At 48.5% G+C, this 27,822-nt stretch overlaps 1 protein-coding gene across 2 annotated transcripts; it reads left to right on the top strand.

Annotated features, from left to right (window-relative positions):
* The first annotated feature begins 1,734 nt into the window (after positions 1-1,734).
* Positions 1,735-27,673, top strand: snx16 (sorting nexin 16). 2 transcript variants are annotated; one of them, XM_079259675.1, is made up of 8 exons: positions 1,735-1,863; positions 13,751-14,224; positions 16,247-16,333; positions 20,175-20,323; positions 21,828-21,897; positions 21,978-22,114; positions 23,928-24,047; positions 26,538-27,673. In XM_079259675.1, exons 2-8 carry the CDS (start codon positions 13,832-13,834, stop codon positions 26,650-26,652), a joined length of 1,071 nt encoding a protein of 356 aa, XP_079115801.1. In that variant the 5' UTR covers positions 1,735-1,863; positions 13,751-13,831; the 3' UTR covers positions 26,653-27,673. The 2 variants fall into 2 exon arrangements, with proteins under 2 accessions (XP_079115801.1, XP_079115800.1); XM_079259674.1 differs by having other exon boundaries at positions 23,925-24,047.
* The last annotated feature ends 149 nt before the right edge of the window (positions 27,674-27,822 follow it).

Here is a 27,822-nt window from a genome sequence, read left to right as displayed (position 1 = left end):
CGAGGCGTTCCCAGGCCAGCCGAGAGATATAATCCCTCCAGGGTTCAAGTGGTTATACGTTTTTACAATAAAACTTATCATGTTATAACGTGATACATTTCACGTTTTTACAAAAAAACTATCACGTTACAACGTGATAAGGCCCAAACTTTTTTTTCTTTATGAGGATGACAGCTCTACGCTTCTGTACAAAGCTGACTCAGTGCTGTGTAATGTTTTAAAACCAGACTGAAACACTTCCAGAACATCATGTTCCTCTAAAAACAGCTTGAGTTGAGTATAGACAACTTTTTTATGAAATTTCAGAAATAAAAGCCTTGAGATGGGTCTGAAGTTGCCCATTAATTTTGTTCCATTTTATTTTAATTTTTTAATTTTTAAATGTTACTTTTTGATTAATTTCTATTTTAACATTTATATTTATTGGCAGCAAATGACAGAATATTTTTCACTCATTTTAATCTTTCCATTTTAATATTTTAACCATCAAACAGCGGACAACGTTCTTTGGTTTCACATAAATCTACAATCAGCGTGTTGTTGCGTTGGTTTACCGAATTGCAGACAAAAAGTCCTTTCTTGTTTGGTTTTGTGTGTGTGGGTGTGGGGGTGTGTGTGTGTGTGCAGATGTTGTACCGTGCACACGGTCTATAATACCGTGTTGTACATAGACATAATACACATAGACACCGCATCACGCTGCCTCTTCGCGCTGACGTCTCATCTCGCCGCCATCTTGGGTGGGTCTCCATTTATCTCTAAGGTGTAGGTCCAACCACAACAATCAATTCACCTATTTTTACCTGATTTTTCTCCCAGTTTGGTTTCTTACAAAGGACAGAGATATTGTTATGATACAGATCACTGTCAAACATTAAAAAACTACGTGCTAAAATATTTTTACATGTTATTTAACAAAGACATGAAGTAGCTGCAAAATAAATAAATGTATAAAAAAATTTGATACTAACAGGTTTGATGCATTTGTATTTATCTGTTTTTATCTGGTTAAATAAATTATGATTCAACCTTGTGAAATGTAATTCCACACGATCTACTTTCAATAGATCTACAGTCATCATACGGTTATTATAACCGTATGATGAACAACATACGGGAATAGTTGCTGCTTGCTCTTGACTTCGGTGGACTCTTTCTTTAATTTACATTCATGAACTAATTAATTAATTTAATTATATATATATATATTTATATATATATAGATAGATATAGATATAGACCAGATTAAGTTTCATGATGACACCAGACTCGCCGTCGTCTCAGTGGCACCAAATCAAAGAAAGACAGAGAAAACCTTTTAACTCTGCAGCTCTATTATTCAGCACGCTTCTCTGGTTCTGGTGACAGTTTGAGGACTAAATATATCTGTTCTTGTTCTGCTCGGCTTGGCCTGACTCTACGTTCATCCCAACTGATTTCTTTTCTTTAAACAAGCTGTTAGTTAACCCTGAAACCTCCACCAGATCTGTCCACCTCCGTTTCCACTGGTTGGGTTGGATGGCACCTGGAGTGTTAAGAGTTAAACCAGCAGATGATGATGGTGATGATCTTAGCTTGAATTTATATATATATATATATATATATATATATATATATATATATATATATATATATATATATATATATATATATATATATATATATATATATATATGTGTGTGTGTGTGTGTGTATATTTGGGTGAACGTGTAAAACAGCGCCCCCACATGGACGTGTTGGAGCATCGTCACAACGGATGGAGGAGAAATCAACAGAGGGACACGAAAGGAACGGAGCGGATAAACAAGCTCAGGACAACAACATACTGGCTCTTTTATGTGTGATGAAGGCAGACTGTAGAAGGTAAAGACATCTGAACAGAATGTAAAAGGTGTCCTTTTAGTTTGCGTCATGTTAGCTGTCCGTCCTAGTTGGCTAGCTGACTAACAGTGCGTTAGCATGTCTCCTTCCGGTCAGCGCGTGTTGGACACGTGGGTCAGACAGCTCCGTAACGGTGATGGACATGTGGGTCAGACAGCTCCGTTACATTGATGGACATGTGGGTCAGACAGCTCCATTACGGTGATGGACATGTGGGTCAGACAGCTCCGTTACATTGATGGACATGTGGGTCAGACAGCTCCGTTACATTGATGGACATGTGGGTCAGACAGCTCCGTAACATTGATGGACATGTGGGTCAGACAGCTCCATTACGGTGATGGACATGTGGGTCAGACAGCTCCATTACGGTGATGGACATGTGGGTCAGACAGCTCCATTACGGTGATGGACATGTGGGTCAGACAGCTCCGTAACGGTGATGGAGACGTGGGTCAGACAGCTCCCTTACATTATTAGAAATGTGGGTTAGGAAAGCTCCGTAATCGGTGATGGACACGTGGGTCAGACAGCTCCGTTACATTGATGGACATGTGGGTCAGACAGCTCCGTTACATTGATGGACATGTGGGTCAGACAGCTCCGTTACATTGATGGACACGTGGGTCAGACAGCTCCATTACGGTGATGGACATGTGGGTCAGACAGCTCCGTTACGGTGATGGACACGTGGGTCAGACAGCTCCGTTACATTGATGGACATGTGGGTCAGACAGCTCCGTTACATTGATGGACACGTGGGTCAGACAGCTCCGTAACGGTGATGGACATGTGGGTCAGACAGCTCCGTAACGGTGATGGATATGTGGGTCAGACAGCTCCGTTACATTGATGGACATGTGGGTCAGACAGCTCCATTACGGTGATGGACATGTGGGTCAGACAGCTCCATTACGGTGATGGATATGTGGGTCAGACAGCTCCGTTACATTGATGGACATGTGGGTCAGACAGCTCCGTTACATTGATGGACATGTGGGTCAGACAGCTCCGTTACATTGATGGACATGTGGGTCAGACAGCTCCGTAACATTGATGGACATGTGGGTCAGACAGCTCCATTACGGTGATGGACATGTGGGTCAGACAGCTCCATTACGGTGATGGACATGTGGGTCAGACAGCTCCGTTACATTGATGGACATGTGGGTCAGACAGCTCCATTACGGTGATGGACATGTGGGTCAGACAGCTCCGTAACGGTGATGGAGACGTGGGTCAGACAGCTCCCTTACATTATTAGAAATGTGGGTTAGGAAAGCTCCGTAATCGGTGATGGACACGTGGGTCAGACAGCTCCGTTACATTGATGGACATGTGGGTCAGACAGCTCCGTTACATTGATGGACATGTGGGTCAGACAGCTCCGTTACATTGATGGACATGTGGGTCAGACAGCTCCGTTACATTGATGGACACGTGGGTCAGACAGCTCCATTACGGTGATGGACATGTGGGTCAGACAGCTCCGTTACATTGATGGACACGTGGGTCAGACAGCTCCGTTACATTGATGGACATGTGGGTCAGACAGCTCCGTTACATTGATGGACACGTGGGTCAGACAGCTCCGTAACGGTGATGGACATGTGGGTCAGACAGCTCCGTTACGGTGATGGACATGTGGGTCAGACAGCTCCGTTACATTGATGGACATGTGGGTCAGACAGGTCCGTAACGGTGACGGACATGTGGGTCAGACAGCTCCGTTACATTGATGGACATGTGGGTCAGACAGCTCCATTACGGTGATGGACACGTGGGTCAGACAGCTCCGTAACGGTGATGGACATGTGGGTCAGACAGCTCCGTTACATTATTAGAAATGTGGGTTAGGACAGCTCCGTAACGGTGATGGACACGTGGGTCAGACAGCTCCGTAACGGTGATGGACATGTGGGTCAGACAGCTCCGTAACATTGATGGACATGTGGGTCAGACAGCTCCATTACAGTGATGGACATGTGGGTCAAACAGCTCCATTACGGTGATGGACATGTGGGTCAGACAGCTCCGTAACGGTGATGGACATGTGGGTCAGACAGCTCCGTTACATTATTAGAAATGTGGGTTAGGACAGCTCCGTAACGGTGATGGACACGTGGGTCAGACAGCTCCGTAACGGTGATGGACATGTGGGTCAGACAGCTCCGTAACATTGATGGACATGTGGGTCAGACAGCTCCATTACAGTGATGGACATGTGGGTCAGACAGCTCCATTACGTTGATGGACATGTGGGTCAAACAGCTCCATTACGGTGATGGACATGTGGGTCAGACAGCTCCATTACGGTGATGGACATGTGGGTCAGACAGCTTCGTTACATTGATGGACATGTGGGTCAGACAGCTCCGTTACATTGATAGACATGTGGGTCAGACAGCTCCGTTACATTGATGGACATGTGGGTCAGACAGCTCCGTTACATTGATGGACACGTGGGTCAGACAGCTCCGTAACGGTGATGGACACGTGGGTCAGACAGCTCCATTACGTTGATGGACATGTGGGTCAAACAGCTCCATTACGGTGATGGACATGTGGGTCAGACAGCTCCGTAACGGTGATGGACACGTGGGTCAGACAGCTCCATTACGTTGATGGACATGTGGGTCAAACAGCTCCATTACGGTGATGGACATGTGGGTCAGACAGCTCCGTTACATTGATGGACACGTGGGTCAGACAGCTCCGTTACATTGATGGACATGTGGGTCAGACAGCTCCGTTACATTGATGGACATGTGGGTCAGACAGCTCCGTTACATTGATGGACATGTGGGTCAGACAGTTCCATTTTGGTGATGGACATGTGGGTCAGACAGCTCCATTACATTGATGGACATGTGGGTCAGACAGCTCCATTACGGTGATGGACATGTGGGTCAGACAGCTCCGTAACATTGATGGACACCTGGGTCAGACAGCTCCGTAACGGTGATGGACACGTGGGTCAGACAGCTCCGTTACATTGATGGACATGTGTTTCAGACGGCTCCGTAACATTGATGGACATGTGGGTCAGACAGCTCCGTAACGGTGATGGAGACGTGGGTCAGACAGCTCCATTACATTATTAGAAATGTGGGTTAGGACAGCTCCGTAACGGTGATGGACACGTGGGTCAGACAGCTCCGTTACATTGATGGACACGTGGGTCAGACAGCTCCGTAACGGTGATGGACATGTGGGTCAGACAGCTCCGTTACGGTGATGGACATGTGGGTCAGACAGCTCCATTACAGTGATGGACATGTGGGTCAGACAGCTCCATTACGTTGATGGACATGTGGGTCACACAGCTCCATTACGGTGATGGACATGTGGGTCAGACAGCTCCATTACGGTGATGGACATGTGGGTCAGACAGCTCCGTTACAGTGATGGACATGTGGGTCAGACAGCTCCATTACAGTGATGGACATGTGGGTCAGACAGCTCCATTACGTTGATGGACATGTGGGTCACACAGCTCCATTACGGTGATGGACATGTGGGTCAGACAGCTCCATTACGGTGATGGACATGTGGGTCAGACAGCTCCGTTACATTGATGGACATGTGGGTCAGACAGCTCCATTACGGTGATGGACATGTGGGTCAGACAGCTCCGTTACATTGATGGACATGTGGGTCAGACAGCTCCGTTACATTGATGGACATGTGGGTCAGACAGCTCCGTTACATTGATGGACATGTGGGTCAGACAGCTCCGTTACATTGATAGAGACGTGGGTCAGACAGCTCCGTTACATTGATGGACATGTGGGTCAGACAGCTCCGTTACATTGATGGACATGTGGGTCAGACAGCTCCGTTACATTGATGGACATGTGGGTCAGACAGCTCCGTAACATTGATGGACATGTGGGTCAGACAGCTCCGTAACATTGATGGACATGTGGGTCAGACAGCTCCGTAACGGTGATGGACACGTGGGTCAGACAGCTCCGTAACATTGATGGACATGTGGGTCAGACAGCTCCATTACAGTGATGGACATGTGGGTCAGACAGCTCCATTACGTTGATGGACATGTGGGTCAAACAGCTCCATTACGGTGATGGACATGTGGGTCAGACAGGTCCGTAACATTGATGGACATGTGGGTCAGACAGCTCCGTTACATTGATGGACACGTGGGTCAGACAGCTCCGTTCCATTGATGGACACGTGGGTCAGACAGCTCCGTAACGGTGATGGACATGTGGGTCAGACAGCTCCGTAACGGTGATGGACATGTGGGTCAGACAGCTCCATTACGGTGATGGACATGTGGGTCAGACAGCTCCATTACGGTGATGGACATGTGGGTCAGACAGCTCCGTTACATTGATGGACATGTGGGTCAGACGGCTCCGTTACATTGATGGACACATGGGTCAGACAGCTCCGTTACATTGATGGACATGTGGGTCAGACGGCTCCGTTACATTGATGGACACATGGGTCAGACAGCTCCGTTACATTGATGGACATGTGGGTCAGACAGCTCCGTTACATTGATGGACACGTGGGTCAGACAGCTCCGTAACGGTGATGGACACGTGGGTCAGACAGCTCCGTTACATTGATGGACATGTGGGTCAAACAGCTCCGTAACATTGATGGACATGTGGGTCAGACAGCTCCGTAACGGTGATGGACATGTGGGTCAGACAGCTCCATTACAGTGATGGACATGTGGGTCAGACAGCTCCGTTACATTGATGGACATGTGGGTCAGACAGCTCCGTTACATTGATGGACACGTGGGTCAGACAGCTCCGTTCCATTGATGGACATGTGGGTCAGACAGCTCCATTACGGTGATGGACATGTGGGTCAGACAGCTCCATTACGGTGATGGACATGTGGGTCAGACAGCTCCGTTACATTGATGGACATGTGGGTCAGACAGCTCCGTAACGGTGATGGACATGTGGGTCAGACAGCTCTGTAACGGTGATGGACACGTGGGTCAGACAACTCCGTAACGGTGATGGACATGTGGGTCAGACAGCTCTGTAACGGTGATGGACACGTGGGTCAGACAACTCCGTAACGGTGATGGACATGTGGGTCAGACAGCTCCGTTACATTGATGGACATGTGGGTCAGACAGCTCCGTTACATTGATGGACATGTGGGTCAGACGGCTCCGTTACATTGATGGACACGTGGGTCAGACAGCTCCGTTACATTGATGGACGTGTGGGTCAGACAGCTCCGTTACATTGATGGACGTGTGGGTCAGACAGCTCCGTTACATTGATGGACACGTGGGTCAGACAGCTCCGTAACGGTGATGGACACGTGGGTCAGACAGCTCCGTTACATTGATGGACATGTGGGTCAGACAGCTCCGTAACATTGATGGACATGTGGGTCAGACAGCTCCGTAACGGTGATGGACACGTGGGTCAGACAGCTCCGTAACATTGATGGACATGTGGGTCAGACAGCTCCATTACAGTGATGGACATGTGGGTCAGACAGCTCCGTTACAGTGATGGACATGTGGGTCAGACAGCTCCATTACAGTGATGGACATGTGGGTCAGACAGCTCCATTACGTTTATGGACATGTGGGTCAAACAGCTCCATTACGGTGATGGACATGTGGGTCAGACAGGTCCGTAACATTGATGGACATGTGGGTCAGACAGCTCCGTTACATTGATGGACACGTGGGTCAGACAGCTCCGTAACGGTGATGGACATGTGGGTCAGACAGCTCCGTAACGGTGATGGACATGTGGGTCAGACAGCTCCGTTACATTGATGGACATGTGGGTCAGACAGCTCCGTTACATTGATGGACACGTGGGTCAGACAGCTCCGTTAGATTATTAGAAATGTGGGTTAAGACAGCTCCGTAACGGTGATGGACATGTGGGTCAGACAGCTCCATTACAGTGATGGACATGTGGGTCAGACAGCTCCATTACAGTGATGGACATGTGGGTCAGACAGCTCCGTTACAGTGATGGACATGTGGGTCAGACAGGTCCGTAACATTGATGGACATGTGGGTCAGACAGCTCCGTTACATTGATGGACATGTGGGTCAGACAGCTCCGTTACATTGATGGACATGTGGGTCAGACAGGTCCGTTACAGTGATGGACATGTGGGTCAGACAGCTCCGTTACAGTGATGGACATGTGGGTCAGACAGCTCCATTACAGTGATGGACATGTGGGTCAGACAGCTCCATTACGTTGATGGACATGTGGGTCAAACAGCTCCATTACGGTGATGGACATGTGGGTCAGACAGGTCCGTAACATTGATAGACATGTGGGTCAGACAGCTCCGTTACATTGATGGACACGTGGGTCAGACAGCTCCGTTACATTGATGGACATGTGGGTCAGACAGCTCCGTTACATTGATGGACATGTGGGTCAGACAGCTCCGTTACATTGATGGACATGTGGGTCAGACAGCTCCGTAACGGTGATGGACACGTGGGTCAGACAGCTCCGTTACATTATTAGAAATGTGGGTTAAGACAGCTCCGTAACGGTGATGGACATGTGGGTCAGACAGCTCCGTTACATTGATGGACATGTGGGTCAGACAGCTCCGTAACGGTGATGGACACGTGGGTCAGACAGCTCCGTTACATTATTAGAAATGTGGGTTAAGACAGCTCCGTAACGGTGATGGACATGTGGGTCAGACAGCTGTGTAACGGTAATGGACACGTGGGTCAGACAACTCCGTTACATTGATGGACATGTGGGTCAGACAGCTCCATTACATTGATGGACATGTGGGTCAGACAGCTCCGTAACATTGATGGACATGTGGGTCAGACAGCTCCGTAACGGTGATGGACACGTGGGTCAGACAGCTCCGTTACATTATTAGAAATGTGGGTTAAGACAGCTCCGTAACGGTGATGGACATGTGGGTCAGACAGCTCTGTAACGGTGATGGACACGTGGGTCAGACAACTCCGTAACGGTGATGGACATGTGGGTCAGACAGCTCCGTTACATTGATGGAAATGTGGGTCAGACAGCTCCATTACAGTGATGGACATGTGGGTCAGACAGCTCCATTACGTTGATGGACATGTGGGTCAAACAGCTCCATTACGGTGATGGACATGTGGGTCAGACAGCTCCGTTACATTGATGGACACGTGGGTCAGACAGCTCCGTTACATTGATAGAGATGTGGGTCAGACAGCTCCGTTACATTGATAGAGACGTGGGTCAGACAGCTCCGTTACATTGATGGACATGTGGGTCAGACAGCTCCGTTACATTGATGGACATGTGGGTCAGACAGCTCCGTTACGTTGATGGACATGTGGGTCAGACAGCTCCGTAACGGTGATGGACATGTGGGTCAGACAGCTCCATTACGGTGATGGACATGTGGGTCAGACAGCTCCATTACGGTGATGGACATGTGGGTCAGACAGCTCCGTTACATTGATGGACATGTGGGTCAGACAGCTCCGTTACATTGATGGACATGTGGGTCAGACGGCTCCGTTACATTGATGGACACATGGGTCAGACAGCTCCGTTACATTGATGGACATGTGGGTCAGACAGCTCCGTTACATTGATGGACACGTGGGTCAGACAGCTCCGTAACGGTGATGGACACGTGGGTCAGACAGCTCCGTTACATTGATGGACATGTGGGTCAAACAGCTCCGTAACATTGATGGACATGTGGGTCAGACAGCTCCGTAACGGTGATGGACACGTGGGTCAGACAGCTCCGTAACATTGATGGACATGTGGGTCAGACAGCTCCATTACAGTGATGGACATGTGGGTCAGACAGCTCCATTACAGTGATGGACATGTGGGTCAGACAGCTCCGTAACGGTGATGGACATGTGGGTCAGACAGCTCCGTTACATTGATGGACACGTGGGTCAGACAGCTCCGTTCCATTGATGGACATGTGGGTCAGACAGCTCCATTACGGTGATGGACATGTGGGTCAGACAGCTCCATTACGGTGATGGACATGTGGGTCAGACAGCTCCGTTACATTGATGGACATGTGGGTCAGACAGCTCCGTTACATTGATGGACATGTGGGTCAGACAGCTCCATTACATTGATGGACATGTGGGTCAGACAGCTCCGTTACATTATTAGAAATGTGGGTTAAGACAGCTCCGTAACGGTGATGGACATGTGGGTCAGACAGCTCTGTAACGGTGATGGACACGTGGGTCAGACAACTCCGTAACGGTGATGGACATGTGGGTCAGACAGCTCCGTTACATTGATGGACATGTGGGTCAGACAGCTCCGTTACATTGATGGACATGTGGGTCAGACGGCTCCGTTACATTGATGGACACGTGGGTCAGACAGCTCCGTTACATTGATGGACGTGTGGGTCAGACAGCTCCGTTACATTGATGGACGTGTGGGTCAGACAGCTCCGTTACATTGATGGACACGTGGGTCAGACAGCTCCGTAACGGTGATGGACACGTGGGTCAGACAGCTCCGTTACATTGATGGACATGTGGGTCAGACAGCTCCGTAACATTGATGGACATGTGGGTCAGACAGCTCCGTAACGGTGATGGACACGTGGGTCAGACAGCTCCGTAACATTGATGGACATGTGGGTCAGACAGCTCCATTACAGTGATGGACATGTGGGTCAGACAGCTCCGTTACAGTGATGGACATGTGGGTCAGACAGCTCCATTACAGTGATGGACATGTGGGTCAGACAGCTCCATTACGTTGATGGACATGTGGGTCAGACAGCTCCATTACGTTTATGGACATGTGGGTCAAACAGCTCCATTACGGTGATGGACATGTGGGTCAGACAGGTCCGTAACATTGATGGACATGTGGGTCAGACAGCTCCGTTACATTGATGGACACGTGGGTCAGACAGCTCCGTAACGGTGATGGACATGTGGGTCAGACAGCTCCGTAACGGTGATGGACATGTGGGTCAGACAGCTCCGTTACATTGATGGACATGTGGGTCAAACAGCTCCGTTACATTGATGGACACGTGGGTCAGACAGCTCCGTTAGATTATTAGAAATGTGGGTTAAGACAGCTCCGTAACGGTGATGGACATGTGGGTCAGACAGCTCCATTACAGTGATGGACATGTGGGTCAGACAGCTCCATTACAGTGATGGACATGTGGGTCAGACAGCTCCGTTACAGTGATGGACATGTGGGTCAGACAGGTCCGTAACATTGATGGACATGTGGGTCAGACAGCTCCGTTACATTGATGGACATGTGGGTCAGACAGCTCCATTACGTTGATGGACATGTGGGTCAAACAGCTCCATTACGGTGATGGACATGTGGGTCAGACAGGTCCGTTACAGTGATGGACATGTGGGTCAGACAGCTCCGTTACAGTGATGGACATGTGGGTCAGACAGCTCCATTACAGTGATGGACATGTGGGTCAGACAGCTCCATTACGTTGATGGACATGTGGGTCAAACAGCTCCATTACGGTGATGGACATGTGGGTCAGACAGGTCCGTAACATTGATAGACATGTGGGTCAGACAGCTCCGTTACATTGATGGACACGTGGGTCAGACAGCTCCGTTACATTGATGGACATGTGGGTCAGACAGCTCCGTTACATTGATGGACATGTGGGTCAGACAGCTCCGTTACATTGATGGACATGTGGGTCAGACAGCTCCGTAACGGTGATGGAGACGTGGGTCAGACAGCTCCGTTACATTATTAGAAATGTGGGTTAAGACAGCTCCGTAACGGTGATGGACATGTGGGTCAGACAGCTGTGTAACGGTAATGGACACGTGGGTCAGACAACTCCGTAACGGTGATGGACATGTGGGTCAGACAGGTCCGTAACATTGATGGACATGTGGGTCAGACAGCTCCGTTACATTGATGGACACGTGGGTCAGACAGCTCCGTTACATTGATGGACATGTGGGTCAGACAGCTCCGTTACATTGATGGACATGTGGGTCAGACAGCTCCATTACATTGATGGACATGTGGGTCAGACAGCTCCGTAACATTGATGGACATGTGGGTCAGACAGCTCCGTAACGGTGATGGACACGTGGGTCAGACAGCTCCGTTACATTATTAGAAATGTGGGTTAAGACAGCTCCGTAACGGTGATGGACATGTGGGTCAGACAGCTCTGTAACGGTGATGGACACGTGGGTCAGACAACTCCGTAACGGTGATGGACATGTGGGTCAGACAGCTCCGTTACATTGATGGAAATGTGGGTCAGACAGCTCCATTACATTGATGGACATGTGGGTCAGACAGCTCCATTACAGTGATGGACATGTGGGTCAGACAGCTCCATTACGTTGATGGACATGTGGGTCAAACAGCTCCATTACGGTGATGGACATGTGGGTCAGACAGCTCCGTTACATTGATGGACACGTGGGTCAGACAGCTCCGTTACATTGATAGAGACGTGGGTCAGACAGCTCCGTTACATTGATGGACATGTAGGTCAGACAGCTCCGTTACATTGATGGACATGTGGGTCAGACAGCTCCGTTACGTTGATGGACATGTGGGTCAAACAGCTCCGTTACATTGATGGACACGTGGGTCAGACAGCTCCGTTACATTGATGGACATGTGGGTCAGACAGCTCCGTTACATTGATAGAGACGTGGGTCAGACAGCTCCGTTACATTGATGGACATGTGGGTCAGACAGCTCCGTTACATTGATGGACATGTGGGTCAGACAGTTCCATTATGGTGATGGACATGTGGGTCAGACAGCTCCATTACAGTGATGGACATGTGGGTCAGACAGCTCCATTACGGTGATGGACATGTGGGTCAGACAGCTCCGTTACATTGATGGACATGTGGGTCAGACAGCTCCGTTACATTGATGGACATGTGGGTCAGACAGCTCCATTACGGTGATGGACATGTGGGTCAGACAGCTCCGTTACATTGATGGACACTTGGGTCAGACAGCTCCGTTACATTGATGGACACGTCGGTCAGACAGCTCCTTTACATTGATGGACATATGGGTCAGACAGCTCCGTGACATTGATGGACACTTGGGTCAGACAGCTCCGTTACATTGATGGACACTTGGGTCAGACAGCTCCGTTACATTGATGGACATGTGGGTCAGACAGGTCCGTTACGGTGATGGACATGTGGGTCAGACAGCTCCGTTACATTGATGGACATGTGGGTCAGACAGCTCCATTACGGTGATGGACATGTGGGTCAGACAGCTCCGTTACATTGATGGACACGTGGGTCAGACAGCTCCGTTACATTGATGGACATGTGGGTCAGACAGCTCCATTACGGTGATGGACACATGGGTCAGACAGCTCCATTACGGTGATGGACACGTGGGTCAGACAGGTCCGTTACGGTGATGGACATGTGGGTCAGGTTACGGTGATGGAGACGTGCGTCAGACAGCGCCGTTTTGCTTCATGATGGTCTAAATTTATTGTGGGAGATAAAACATTGTTTTTGATAAAGTCCTTAGAAAAAGAAAAGGAAAAGTATTCGTGTAAGGTGAGAGTTGAGCTCCACTAATCACGAACTGATCGATCAGTATGATAGATTCTTTGAATGAACTGGGATTGATTTGAACCTGCACACATCTTCGTCCTGGTTTATCTCCAGCCGATCACTTTGAACCTCTGAGAGCAACTAGACCTCAGGGTTATTGATCCTCATGGTGCTGACGGACTGTGTCCAGCATCATAAAACATGAATAAAATCAGATCTATCATCACTAATCCACCTGCGAGTCATTTACAAACTACAGCAGATTTAAATCTTATTTTACACCAGAGCTCATTTAAAAGTTTCTAACCTTATGGTCATCAGCTCGACCGGGACCAGGACCAGATCGGTGTTGGTGTGAAGGCTTACTGACAACCGTGGTGGCCTCAGGAGCTTCTCAGGAACATGGCGTCTCCCTTCGTACCTGTCCCAGTCCCCATGGACAGAACCTCATCAGGCAACAAGCTGAGACGTCCACAGCGAACTGCATCTCTGGGAAACGTCTCCACCAGTTCGGAGTCCTCATCTCCCGTTGCCAGGGCAACCGAAGAGGGATGCAACAAAGGGTTTGGTTCTCTGCGTACATCCTGCTATGTGGACAGAAATGAGCGCAGCCGGACACCACCACCCCTTCATAACTCTGCAACCAGGATGAACGGGACTTTGGAGCCCTGTGTGCAGTACTCCAGCTGCCCCCGATCTGCATCAGACCCTGCAGGGACGCCACAGGTGGAGGACCGGCCCATCACCCCAACGGTGCTAGGCTATGAAGTCATGGAGGAAAGGGCCAAGTTCACGGTACAATCACGTAGAGGGATTATCCAATCAGCACATAGCATCATCCAGTTAGCATGTAGCATCATCCAGTTAGCATCTAGCATCATCCAAGCAGTATGTAGCATCATCCAGTTAGCATGTAGCATCATCCAAGCAGTATGTAGCATCATCCAGTTAGCAAGTAGCATCATCCAAGCAGTATGTAGCATCATCCAGTTAGCATGTAGCATCATCCAAGCAGTATGTAGCATCATCCAGTTAGCAAGTAGCATCATCCAAGCAGTATGTAGCATCATCCAGTTAGCATCTAGCATCATCCAAGCAGTATGTAGCATCATCCAGTTAGCAAGTAGCATCATCCAAGCAGTATGTAGCATCATCCAGTTAGCATGTAGCATCATCCAGGTAGCATATAGCATCATCCAGGTAGCATATAGCATCATCCAAGCAGTATGTAGCATCATCCAGTTAGCATGTAGCATCATCCAAGCAGTCTGTAGCATCATCCAGTTAACATTTAGCATCATCAAGCGGCAACCTCCGCCAATTAAAAGTGAAGCCTATTAAAACTGCAGTTCCCCCTTCATCCACTAGGGGCTGCGAAACAGAGCAAATCCCCATAGACTCCCATGTTAAAAAGACCAACTTCACAGCAGAAATAAACATGTTTACAGCAGAAATAAACATGCTTACAGCAGAAATAAACATGTTTACAGCAGGAATAAACATGTTTACAGCAGGAATAAACATGTTTACAGCAGAAATAAACATGTTTACGGCAGAAATAAACATGTTTACGGCAGAAATAAACATGTTTACAGCAGAAATAAACATGCTTACAGCAGAAATAAACATGTTTACAGCAGGAATAAACATGTTTACAGCAGGAATAAACATGTTTACAGCAGAAATAAACATGTTTACGGCAGAAATAAACATGTTTACGGCAGAAATAAACAGCAGAAATAAACATGTTTACAGCAGAAATAAACAGCAGAAATAAACATGTTTACAGCAGAAATAAACATGCTTACAGCAGAAATAAACATGTTTACAGCAGGAATAAACATGTTTACAGCCTGGTACAAAAATCCATTTTAGGTTTAATAGGTCAGGTTTACCTTCATGACAACTGTGTGAGGAGTGAATTTTTTCTAACTCGCCCGTTTAAAAGTAGTTTAATCTTGAAGTTCTGCCTATTTAGGGGCGTGTCCTTTTGATTGACAGGTACCCGATCTCCAGCTTCAAGTCAGAAGAACGTTGAACAACCGCGGTTTTTAGCCGGTTAACAACGTTACTTAGCTTTAGCCCGCTTACCTCCGTTAGCTGGTTAGCTCCTGTTATCTCGGGGTTAGCTCGGAGCTACAGAAAGCTTGGAGTTCGCTCGATGTCATCCACCATGACGCTCACAGCCCCCCTCTCAGCTCCACCTCTTTGCCCATATTTGTATTTTCCAGGCGAGACGGCGTGCATTACGCTGCCAACATGGGGACGGTAGGAACCGCCCACCGTGCTTCAATTCAGCTCTTCAGAAACTTACGAGTGATGTCACGGAGGCTCCGCCCATCTTTTATATAGAGTCTATGAGCATTATCTAGTTAGCATGTAGCATCATTCAATCAGTTAGCCTGCTGATGATGTAACTATCATGTTACCGTGGTAACAGATGTGTAAGATAAAAGAACAGACTAGTCGTTATGCTGTAAAGTGATTGGTCATTGAGAAGAAACGCCCACCTTCACTGCGCAGTATAACTACTCCAAGCAGCTGACCAATCAGACGCAGCCTGCAGGACATGGGGCGGAGCTTTCTCTTTTGGCTTGTGTCTGTCAGAGGCTGATCTGAGAGGATCAATACAACGTGAATGAACGGTTTGTGGAAAATGATTGATTATTTCTAGCCCTTCTGGACTCGCATATTAAAATAGATTGAAACGTCATGGAGATGTTCTAAAATCTGGACTAAAATCTCCGGGTTCCAGCTGTTAAACCGGTCTAACCCTGTTCAGATGGACGTCGTTAAACTGTCATTTCTGTGCTGTAGGTTTATAAGATCCTGGTGAGGAAGACTTTGGATGAGAGCTGGGTTGTTTTCAGACGATATACAGACTTCTCCAGACTCAATGATAAGGTGAGTTTCTCTCTGGTCATGTGACACATCAGCTGACCTTAATCCTCCTCTGTCAGCTTTCTGATTGGTGGATGTTCGACCGGCCCGAGTTCATCTGGCGGCTTTGGTTTTACTGGCGTTACTCAGGTTCCTCAGGTTCCTCAAGGATCCTCAGGTTCCTCAAGGATCCTCAGGCTCCTCAGGTTCCCCATGTTCCTCAGGTTCCTCAAGGATCCTCAGGTTCCCCATGTTCTTCAGGTTCCCCATGTTCCTCAGGTTCCTCGAGGATCCTCAGGTTCCCCATGTTCCTCAGGTTCCTCAAGGATGCTCAGGTTCCCCATGTTCCTCAAGGATCCTCATGTTCCTCAGGTTCCTCAAGGATCCTCAGGTTCCTCATGTTCCTCAGGTTCCTCAAGGATCCTCAGGTTCCTCAGGTTCCTCAAAGGATCCTCAGGTTCCTCAGGTTCCTCAAGGATGCTCAGGTTCCCCATGTTCCTCAAGGATCCTCATGTTCCTCAGGTTCCTCAAGGATCCTCAGGTTCCTCATGTTCCTCAGGTTCCTCAAGGATCCTCAGGTTCCTCAAAGGATCCTCAGGTTCCTCAAGGATCCTCAGGCTCCTTAGGTTCCTCAAGGATCCTCATGTTCCTCAGGTTCCTCGGGTTCCTCATGTTCTTAAGGTTCCTCAAGGATCCTCAGGCTCCTCAAGGTTCCTCAAGGATCCTCGGGTTCCTCATGTTCCTCAAGGATCCTCAGGTTCCTCAGGTTCCCCATGTTCCTCAGGTTCCTCAAGGATCCTCAGGTTCCTCAAGGATCCTCAGGTTCCTTTATGTTCCTCAGGTTCCTCAAGGATCCTCAGGTTCCCCATGTTCCTCAAGGATCCTCAGGTTCCCCATGTTCCTCAGGTTCCTCAAGGATCCTCAGGTTCCCCATGTTCCTCAAGGATCCTCAGGTTCCTCATGTTCCTCAAGGATCCTCAGGTTCCCCATGTTCCTCAAAGATCCTCAGGTTCCTCATGTTCCTCAGGTTCCTCAAGGATCCTCAGGTTCCCCATGTTCCTCAGGTTCCTCAAGGATCCTCAGGTTCCCCATGTTCCTCAAGGATCCTCAGGTTCCTCAGTTTCCCCATGTTCCTCAAGGATCCTCAGGTTCCTCATGTTCCTCAAGGATCCTCAGGTTCCCCATGTTCCTCAAAGATCCTCAGGTTCCTCATGTTCCTCAGGTTCCTCAAGGATCTCAGGTTCCTCATGTTCCTCAAGTTCCACATGTTCCTCAGGTTCCTCAAGGATCCTCAGGTTCCTCATGTTCCTCAAGGATCCTCAGGTTCCTCAGGTTCCTCATGTTCCTCAAGGATCTCAGGTTCCTCATGTTCCTCAAGTTCCACATGTTCCTCAGGTTCCTCAAGGATCCTCAGGTTCCTCAGGTTCCCCATGTTCCTCAAAGATCCTCAGGTTCCTCAGGGTCCTCATGTCAGCCCAGCTGAAGACGTACTGCGACCACATGGTTCCACCGGTGGGCCTTACTGGACCCAGCTGTCAGGAGCCTCACTGTGCTCATCAGCCACACGGTGTGGGTGGAGACACCTCCACCCTATGGCTGTATTCAATGAAGCGTTAAACTGTGGCAGTTTCTCAGCAGAATGTTGTTTTGCATGATGGCATTAATGATTCTTTATAATGATGATGATGGTGATGATTGTGATGATGGTGATGATGATGATTGTGATGATGATGATGGTGATGGCGATGATGATGGTGATGGTGATGATTGTGATGATGATGATGGTGATGGCGATGATGATGGTGATGATGATGATTGTGATGATGATGATGATGATGATGGTGATGGCGATGATGATGGTGATGATGATGATGGTGATGGCGATGATGATGGTGAAGATGATTGTGATGATGATGATGGTGATGGCGATGATGGTGATGATGATGATGGTGATGATGATGATTGTGATGATGATGATGGTGATGGCGATGATGGTGATGGCGATGATGATGGTGATGATGATGATGGTGATGGTGATGATGATGATGGTGATGATGATGATGGTGATGGCGATGATGATGGTGATGATGATGATGGTGATGATGATGATGGTGATGGCGATGATGATGGTGATGGTGATGATTGTGATGATGATGATGGTGATGGCGATGATGATGGTGATGATGATGATTGTGATGATGATGATGATGATGATGATGATGATGGTGATGGCGATGATGATGATGATGATGATGATGGTGATGGCGATGATGATGGTGATGATGATGATGGTGATGGCGATGATGATGGTGATGATGATGATTGTGATGATGATGATGGTGATGGTGATGATGATGATGGTGAAGATGATTGTGATGATGATGATGGTGATGGCGATGATGATGGAGATGATGATGATGTTGAAGATGATGATTGTGATGATGATGATGGTGATGATGATGATTGTGATGATGATGATGGTGATGGCGATGATGATGATGATGGTGATGAGTATGATTGTGATGATGGTGGTGATGATGATGATGGTGACGATGATGATTGTGATGATGATGATGGTGATGGCGATGATGATGATGATGGTGATGATGATGATGGTGAAGATGATGATGATGATGATGATGATGGTGATGGCGATGATGATGATGATGGTGATGAGTATGATTGTGACGATGATGATTGTGGTGATGGTGATGATTGTGATGATGATGATGGTGACGATGATTGTGATGATGATGATGGTGATGATGATGATTGTGATGATGATGATGGTGATGAGTACGATTGTGATGATGGTGGTGATGATGATGATGGTGACGATGATGATTGTGATGATGATGATGGTGATGGCGATGATGATGGTGATGGTGATGATGATTGTGATGATGATGATGATGGTGATGATGATGATGAAGGTGATGATGATGATGGTGATGGCGATGATGATGGTGATGGTGATGATGATGATGGTGAAGATGATTGTGATGATGATGATGGTGATGATGATGATGGTGATGATGGTGAAGATGATGATTGTGATGATGATGATGGTGATGGTGATGGCGATGATGATGATGATGGTGATGAGTATGATTGTGATGATGGTGGTGATGATGATGATGGTGACGATGATGATTGTGATGATGATGATGGTGATGATGATGATTGTGATGATGGTGATGGTGATGATTGTGATGATGATGATGGTGACGATGATGATTGTGATGATGATGATGGTGATGATGATTGTGATGATGGTGATGGTGATGATTGTGATGATGATGATGGTGATGGCGATGATGATGATGATGGTGATGATTGTGATGATGGTGATGATGATGGTGAGGATGATGATTGTGATGATGATGATGATGATGGTGACGATGATGATTGTGATGATGATGATTGTGATGATGGTGATGATGATGATGATGGCGATGATGATGATGATTGTGATGATGATGATTGATGATGGCGATGATGATGATGATGATGATGGTGATGATGATGATTGTGATGATGATGATGATAATTGTGATGATGATGATGATTGTGATGATGATGATTGATGATGGCGATGATGATGATGATGATGATGATGATTGTGATGATGATGATGATGATTGTGATGATGGTGATGATGATAATTGTGATGATGATAATTGTGATGATGATGATTGTGATGATCATGGTGATGATGATGATGGTGATGAAGATGATGATGTCGGTAGCTGAAGCCTGTGGACGTAGGAAAATCTCTGGTTATGTGTTTCTGACGTGTGTGTGTGTGTGTGTGTGTGTGTGTGTGTGTGTGTGTTTGTGTGTGTGCGTGCGTGCGTGTTTACAGTTGAAAGACATGTTTCCTGCCTTCCGCCTGTCTCTGCCTCCTAAGAGGTGGTTCAAGGACAACTACGACAGCGACTTCCTGGAAGACCGGCAGCTGGGTTTGCAGGCCTTCCTCCAGAACCTGGTGGCCCACAAAGACGTGGCAAACTGGTTGGTTCATCACATCCAGTCCCGCCTACTTCATCAAACTACCTTCTAGTCCCGCCTCCTTAATTAAACTACTGTTTTAATCCCGCCTCCTTCATCAAACTACCTTCTAGTCCAGCCTCCTTCATCAGGCCACCTTCTAGTCCAGCCTCATTCATCAGGGTCACCTTCTAGTCCCGCCTACTTCATTAGAGTCACCTTCTAGTCCCGCATCCTTCATCAGGGTCACCTTCTAGTCCCGCCTACTTCATCAGTCACCTTGTAGTCCCGCCTACTTCATCAGGCCACCTTCTAGTCCTTGTAGTCCCACCCCCTTCATCAGGCCACCTTCTAGTCCCGCCTCATTCATCAGGGTCACCTTCTAGTCCCGCATCCTTCATCAGGGTCACCTTCTAGTCCCGCCTCATTCATCAGGGTCACCTTCTAGTCCCGCCTACTTCATTAGAGTCACCTTCTAGTCCCGCATCCTTCATCAGGGTCACCTTCTAGTCCCGCCTACTTCATCAGTCACCTTGTAGTCCCGCCTACTTCATCAGGCCACCTTCTAGTCCTTGTAGTCCCACCCCCTTCATCAGGCCACCTTCTAGTCCCGCCTCATTCATCAGGGTCACCTTCTAGTCCCGCATCCTTCATCAGGGTCACCTTCTAGTCCCGCATCCTTCATCAGGGTCACCTTCTAGTCCCGCCTACTTCATCAGAGTCACCTTGTAGTCCCGCCTACTTCATCAGGCCACCTTCTAGTTCTGCCTTCTTCATCATGTCACCTTCTAGTCCCGCCCCTTCATCAGGCCACCTTCTAGTCCTGCCCCTTCATCAGGCCACCTTCTAGTCCCGCCCCTTCATCAGGCCACCTTCTAGTCCTGCCCCTTCATCAGGCCACCTTCTAGTCCCGCCCCTTCATCAGGCCACCTTCTAGTCCCGCCCCTTCATCAGGCCACCTTCTAGTCCCGTCCCTTCATCAGGCCACCTTCTAGTCCCGTCCCTTCATCAGGCCACCTTCTAGTCCCGCCCCTTCATCAGGCCACCTTCTAGTCCCGCCCCTTCATCAGGCCACCTTCTAGTCCCGCCCCTTCATCAGGCCACCTTCTAGTCCCGTCCCTTCATCAGGCCACCTTCTAGTCCCGCCTCCTTAATCAGGGTCACCTTCTAGTCCCGCCCCTTCATCAGGCCACCTTCTAGTTCTGCCTTCTTCATCATGTCACCTTCTAGTCCCGCCTCCTTAATCAGGGTCACCTTCTAGTCCCGCCTACGTCATCAGGGTCACTTTCTAGTCCGTCTATACGCCTTGTGTACCTGTGTACCACCTGGGGTACTGGGGGTTCCAGGGCGGACCGTGTGTTAAAAACTTAGACCAGCAACCCAAAACCCTGATGCACAGTTTGAGCTGCTGCCCTGTGATTGGCTAATCAGTTAAACAGCTGTGCTGATGAGGTGGATGGATGGTGGGTGTAACATCAGGTATTTTCATTTGAACCGGTGAAAACACGACCCTGGTCTTCTGTTCCAGCCTGGCAGTGAGGGAGTTTCTGTGTCTGGATGATCCACCTGGACCTTTTGATAGTCTGGAGGAGAGCAGGGTGAGCAAACCGATCCTGGTCCTGATCCTGGTCCTGGTCCTGGTCCTGGTTCATCAGTGTTGTGGTGTTTCTATTTCCAGGCTTTCTGCGAGACACTGGAGGATAGTAACTACCGTCTGCAGAAGGAGCTGCTGGAGAAGCACAAGGAGATCTCCTCCCTGAAGAGGAAGCTGGAGGAGAGAGAGAAGACCATCCTGCTGCTGGAGAAACATCTCAAGTTAGTGCATTCCTAAACACATCCCCCAGGTTTTAGTTCCTTGGGGTTTTGGTTCCTGGTGGTTTTGGTTCCTGGTGGTTTTAGTTCCTGGTGGTTTTAGTTCCTACTCGGTTTTAGTTCCTTGTGGTTTTGGTTCCTGGTGGTTTTAGTTCCTGGTGGTTTTAGTTCCTTATGGTTTTGGTTCCTACTCGGTTTTAGTTCCTTGGGGTTTTGGTTCCTGGTGGTTTTAGTTCCTTATGGTTTTGGTTCCTACTCGGTTTTAGTTCCTTGGGGTTTTGGTTCCTGGTGGTTTTAGTTCCTTATGGTTTTGGTTCCTACTCGGTTTTAGTTCCTTGGGGTTTTGGTTCCTGGTGGTTTTGGTTCCTTATGGTTTTGGTTCCTACTCGGTTTTAGTTCCTTGTGGTTTTGGTTCCTACTCGGTTTTAGTTCCTTGGGGTTTTGGTTCCTGGTGGTTTTGGTTCCTTATGGTTTTGGTTCCTACTCGGTTTTAGTTCCTTGTGGTTTTGGTTCCTTTTGGTTTTAGTTCCATGTGGTTTTAGTTCCTGGTGGTTTTAGTTCCATGTGGTTTTAGTTCCTTGTGGTTTTAGTTCCTTATGGTTTTGGTTCCTTGTGGTTTTGGTTCCTTGTGGTTTTAGTTGCTTTTGGTTTTAGTTCCTTGTGGTTTTAGTTCCTGGTGGTTTTAGTTCCATGTGGTTTTAGTTCCTTGTGGTTTTAGTTCCTTATGGTTTTGGTTCCTTGTGGTTTTGGTTCCTTGTGGTTTTAGTTGCTTTTGGTTTTAGTTCCTTGTGGTTTTGATTCCTTTTGGTTTTGGTTCCTTGTGGTTTTGATTCCTTGTGGTTTTGGTTCCTTGTGGTTTTAGTTCCTTGTGGTTTTAGTTCCTGGTGGTTTTAGTTCCTGGTGGTTTTAGTTCCATGTGGTTTTGGTTCCTACTCAGTTTTAGTTCCTTGTGGTTTTGGTTCCTACTCGGTTTTAGTTCCTGGTGGTTTTGGTTCCTTTTGGTTTTAGTTCCTTATGGTTTTAGTTCCATGTGGTTTTGGTTCCTACTCAGTTTTAGTTCCTTGTGGTTTTGGTTCCTACTCGGTTTTACTTCCTTGTGGTTTTAGTTCCTTTTGGATTTAGTTCCTTATGGTTTTAGTTCCATGTGGTTTTAGTTCCATGTGGTTTTAGTTCCTACTCGGTTTTAGTTCCTTGTGGTTTTAGTTCCTTTTGGTTTTAGTTCCTTATGGTTTTAGTTCCATGTGGTTTTAGTTCCATGTGGTTTTAGTTCCTGGTGGTTTTAGTTTCTTGTGGTTTTAGTTCCTTGTGGTTTTAGTTCCTGGTGGTTTTAGTTTCTTGTGGTTTTAGTTCCTTGTGGTTTTAGTTCCTGGTGGTTTTAGTTCCTGGTGGTTTTAGTTCCATGTGGTTTTAGTTCCTGGTGGTTTTAGTTCCTGGTGGTTTTAGTTCCATGTGGTTTTAGTTCCTGGTGGTTTTAGTTCCTGGTGGTTTTAGTTCCATGTGGTTTTAGTTCCTGGTGGTTTTAGTTCCTGGTGGTTTTAGTTCCATGTGGTTTTAGTTCCTGGTGGTTTTAGTTCCATGTGGTTTTAGTTCCTGGTGGTTTTGGTTCCTGGTGGTTTTAGTTTCTTGTGGTTTTTGTTCCTGGTGGTTTTAGTTCCTGGTGGTTTTAGTTCCATGTGGTTTTAGTTCCTGGTGGTTTTAGTTCCATGTGGTTTTAGTTCCTGGTGGTTTTGGTTCCTGGTGGTTTTAGTTTCTTGTGGTTTTTGTTCCTACTCGGTTTTACTTCCTATTGGGTTGTGTGTTTCCTGTGTGTCAGCAGCGACTCTGTGAGCCCCAGGTCTCCGTGTTTTCCGTTGGCTCCAGGCAGTGACAGCAGTGCAGAAGCTGGTGTGGAGTCATCCGCTGCAGAGGCTGACCAGGACCTGCCGGAGGATGCTGGGTGAGGAAACACATAAACATGGAAAATATGTACATGTTAAAGGGTTTCATCGGGTAGTGCTGGGTTTAGTTCGTACTTGTTCATACCAGAAGCCAGTTTTTCATTTTGGTTCTGATCTGACTGACAGTGTAAACTCTCTAGACAAGGCTGGAACGAGACGGACAACACATGTAGACAAGGCGTGTAGACAGTCGACACGTGTAGACAAGGCGTGTAGATGGATGACACGGGTATACAAGACATGTAGACGGATGACGCGTGTAGACAAGGCGTGTAGACAAGGCATGTAGACGGACGAGGCGTGTAGACAAGGCATGTAGACGGACGAGGCGTGTAGACAAGGCATGTAGACGGACGAGGCGTGTAGACAAGGCATGTAGACGGACGAGGCGTGTAGACAAGGCATGTAGACGGACGAGGCGTGTAGACAAGGCATGTAGACGGACGAGGCGTGTAGACAAGGCATGTAGACGGACGAGGCGTGTAGACAAGGCGTGTAGACAAGGCATGTAGACGGACGAGGCGTGTAGACAAGGCATGTAGACGGACGAGGCGTGTAGACAAGGCATGTAGACGGACGAGGCGTGTAGACAAGGCATGTAGACGGACGAGGCGTGTAGACAAGGCATGTAGACGGACGAGGCGTGTAGACAAGGCATGTAGACGGACGAGGCGTGTAGACAAGGCGTGTAGACGGACGACACGTGTAGACAAGGCGTGTAGACAAGGCGTGTAGACAAGGTATGTAGACGGACGAGGCGTGTAGACAAGGCATGTAGACGGACGAGGCGTGTAGACAAGGCGTGTAGACGGACGACGCGTGTAGACAAGGCGTGTAGACAAGGCATGTAGACGGACGACGCGTGTAGACAAGGCGTGTAGACGGACGACGCGTGTAGACAAGGCGTGTAGACAAGGCATGTAGACGGACGAGGCGTGTAGACAAGGCGTGTAGACGGACGACGCGTGTAGACGGACGAGGCGTGTAGACAAGGCGTGTAGACGGACGACGCGTGTAGACAAGGCGTGTAGACAAGGCATGTAGACGGACGACGCGTGTAGACAAGGCGTGTAGACGGACGACGCGTGTAGACAAGGCGTGTAGACAAGGCGTGTAGACAAGGCGTGTAGACAAGGCATGTAGACGGACGAGGCGTGTAGACAAGGCGTGTAGATGGACGACGCGTGTAGACAAGGCGTGTAGACAAGGCATGTAGACGGACGACGCGTGTAGACAAGGCGTGTAGACAAGGCATGTAGACGGACGAGGCGTGTAGACAAGGCGTGTAGACGGACGACGCGTGTAGACAAGGCGTGTAGACGGACGACGCGTGTAGACAAGGCGTGTAGATGGACGACGCGTGTAGACAAGGCGTGTAGACAAGGCATGTAGACGGACGAGGCGTGTAGACAAGGCATGTAGACGGACGAGGCGTGTAGACGGACGAGGCGTGTAGACAAGGCGTGTAGACGGACGAGGCGTGTAGACAAGGCATGTAGACGGACGACGCGTGTAGACAAGGCGTGTAGATGGACGACGCGTGTAGACAAGGCGTGTAGACAAGGCATGTAGACGGACGAGGCGTGTAGACAAGGCATGTAGACGGACGAGGCGTGTAGACAAGGCGTGTAGATGGACGACGCGTGTAGACAAGGCGTGTAGACAAGGCATGTAGACGGACGAGGCGTGTAGACAAGGCATGTAGACGGACGAGGCGTGTAGACAAGGCGTGTAGACAAGGCGTGTAGACGGACGAGGCGTGTAGACAAGGCATGTAGACAAGGCATGTAGACGGACGAGGCGTGTAGACAAGGCATGTAGACGGACGACGCGTGTAGACAAGGCGTGTAGATGGACGACGCGTGTAGACAAGGCGTGTAGATGGACGACGCGTGTAGACAAGGCGTGTAGACAAGGCGTGTAGACGGACGACGCGTGTAGACAAGGCGTGTAGATGGACGACGCGTGTAGACAAGGCGTGTAGACAAGGCATGTAGACGGACGAGGCGTGTAGACAAGGCATGTAGACGGACGAGGCGTGTAGACAAGGCGTGTAGACAAGGCGTGTAGACGGACGAGGCGTGTAGACAAGGCATGTAGACGGACGAGGCGTGTAGACAAGGCGTGTAGACGGACGAGGCGTGTAGACAAGGCGTGTAGACGGACGACGCGTGTAGACAAGGCGTGTAGACGGACGAGGCGTGTAGACAAGGCATGTAGACGGACGAGGCGTGTAGACAAGGCATGTAGACGGACGAGGCGTGTAGACAAGGCGTGTAGACGGACGACGCGTGTAGACAAGGCGTGTAGACAACCCGCGTTGACGGAGACATGCAGATGAACAACTTGTGTGGATTACGTGGTGCCGTTCGAGATGTCAGACGTTGAGGACGATCATTTAGACTTGAAACACGGCGATATCGATGGCGGAAGATACAGTAGTTCCATGCTAAATCCTAAATACTCATCATTTCTCCCCCCCCCTCCAGAGGACGGTGCGATGTCCAGCCGGTCCGATCTTCCGCCTGCTGGTGCCGTCCTTCCCTCAGTTCGTCTCCTCCGGTCCTCCAGGTTTCCCACCAGAAACCACAACACCAACAATGATCTTCCTCCTCCTCTTCCTCATCGCGGTCAAGTCTGTTGATGTCACCAGAACCTCCTGCTGGATCCGGACCGGATCAGATGGTTCCTGAGAGACTCATGAAAGACTCTGTTCGGTCCAGTTCCAGAACTGTGACCATTTGTGAGAATGATCCAGAAGTTTCCAGATCAGAACCAGAGACCTGTGGGGACTAAGGTGGTTCTGCCCCTCTGAAACTTTCACTCTGGATCAAAACTACATTCCTTTATGTTTCAGTACCAAGTGGGATTCCCACATCCCGAGGTCCTGTTAACCGGAACCACCATGGCTGACGGTTTGTCATCTTTCATCAAAGACAAAGGTCCGGAGACGTTGCATTGACAGAAAGACCAGTTTGGACCTGAACCAGGTCTGGTTCTCCCCCCCACGCAGCCAGGTTCATCATCGTTGCGTCATGACATCATGACGTGATGACATCATGGTGTGATGACGTCATCGCGTGATGTTTTTGGATCCCAGCAGGTTAACAAGACAAGACAGAATTCTGGGAATCCAGAAGCAGATTAGTTGATTCTTCATCCTGATGTCACCTGGTTCTGATTTACCAGGACCAGGTCCAAACCCGTTTTATCAGAACTTCTTTACTTAAATAAAACTGTTGTGAAGTTTTTTGGAAGGAACCAGAACTTCTGGGGCCAGGTCCGACGGCTCTGGATCGTCGTCAGGGCTGATGTCCCGTAATAATCCGGTTTCCTGAGCTGAGGCCTGGTTCTGAGTGGTACTTATCAGGCCGAGACCGGGTCATGAAAATGCACTTTATGGCCGATGCTTGCTGGGACTGTTTTCATCAGACATTTAGGATCAGAGTTTTGGTTCTGGTGGAGTTCTAGCAGAGTTCTATTCGGGTTCTGGTGGAGTTATGGTCAGGTTCTGGTGAAGTTCTGGCAGGGTTCTGGTAGTGTTCTAGTGGAGTTCTGGTCAGGTTCTGGTGGGGTTCTGGTGGGGTTCTGGTCGGGTTCTGGTGGGGTTCTGGTCTGTTTGTAGCCTAACAAAGTGCCTTTGTAGATTCTGTGGACCTTCTCTAGGAAACTGATGGAAACTGCTTCATGGAAACTTCAGGTCGGAATATTCCACAATATTCCAGAATAGAATTCTGGAATATTTGGGCCTGAAAGGGAAAATGTTCCTTCCGC

Source organism: Telmatherina bonti (genome assembly GCF_933228915.1).
Source record: "Telmatherina bonti genome assembly, chromosome: 20".
Taxonomy (NCBI): Eukaryota; Metazoa; Chordata; class Actinopteri; order Atheriniformes; family Telmatherinidae; genus Telmatherina; species Telmatherina bonti.
The sequence above is the reverse complement of the archived record's forward strand: the minus strand, read 5'-3'. Positions and strand labels throughout refer to the sequence as shown.

What these genes read in the sequence shown, in the direction of transcription:
- snx16 (XM_079259674.1), top strand. Translation starts at nt 13,832, where the DNA reads ATGGCGTCTCCCTTCGTACCTGTCCCAGTCCCCATGGACAGAACCTCA. An exon ending in ATAGTCTGGAGGAGAGCAGG is followed by an intron (nt 21,898 to 21,977) that starts GTGAGCAAACCG and finishes TTCTATTTCCAG; the next exon opens with GCTTTCTGCGAGACACTGGA. An exon ending in CTGCTGGAGAAACATCTCAA is followed by an intron (nt 22,115 to 23,924) that starts GTTAGTGCATTC and finishes CCTGTGTGTCAG; the next exon opens with CAGCGACTCTGTGAGCCCCA.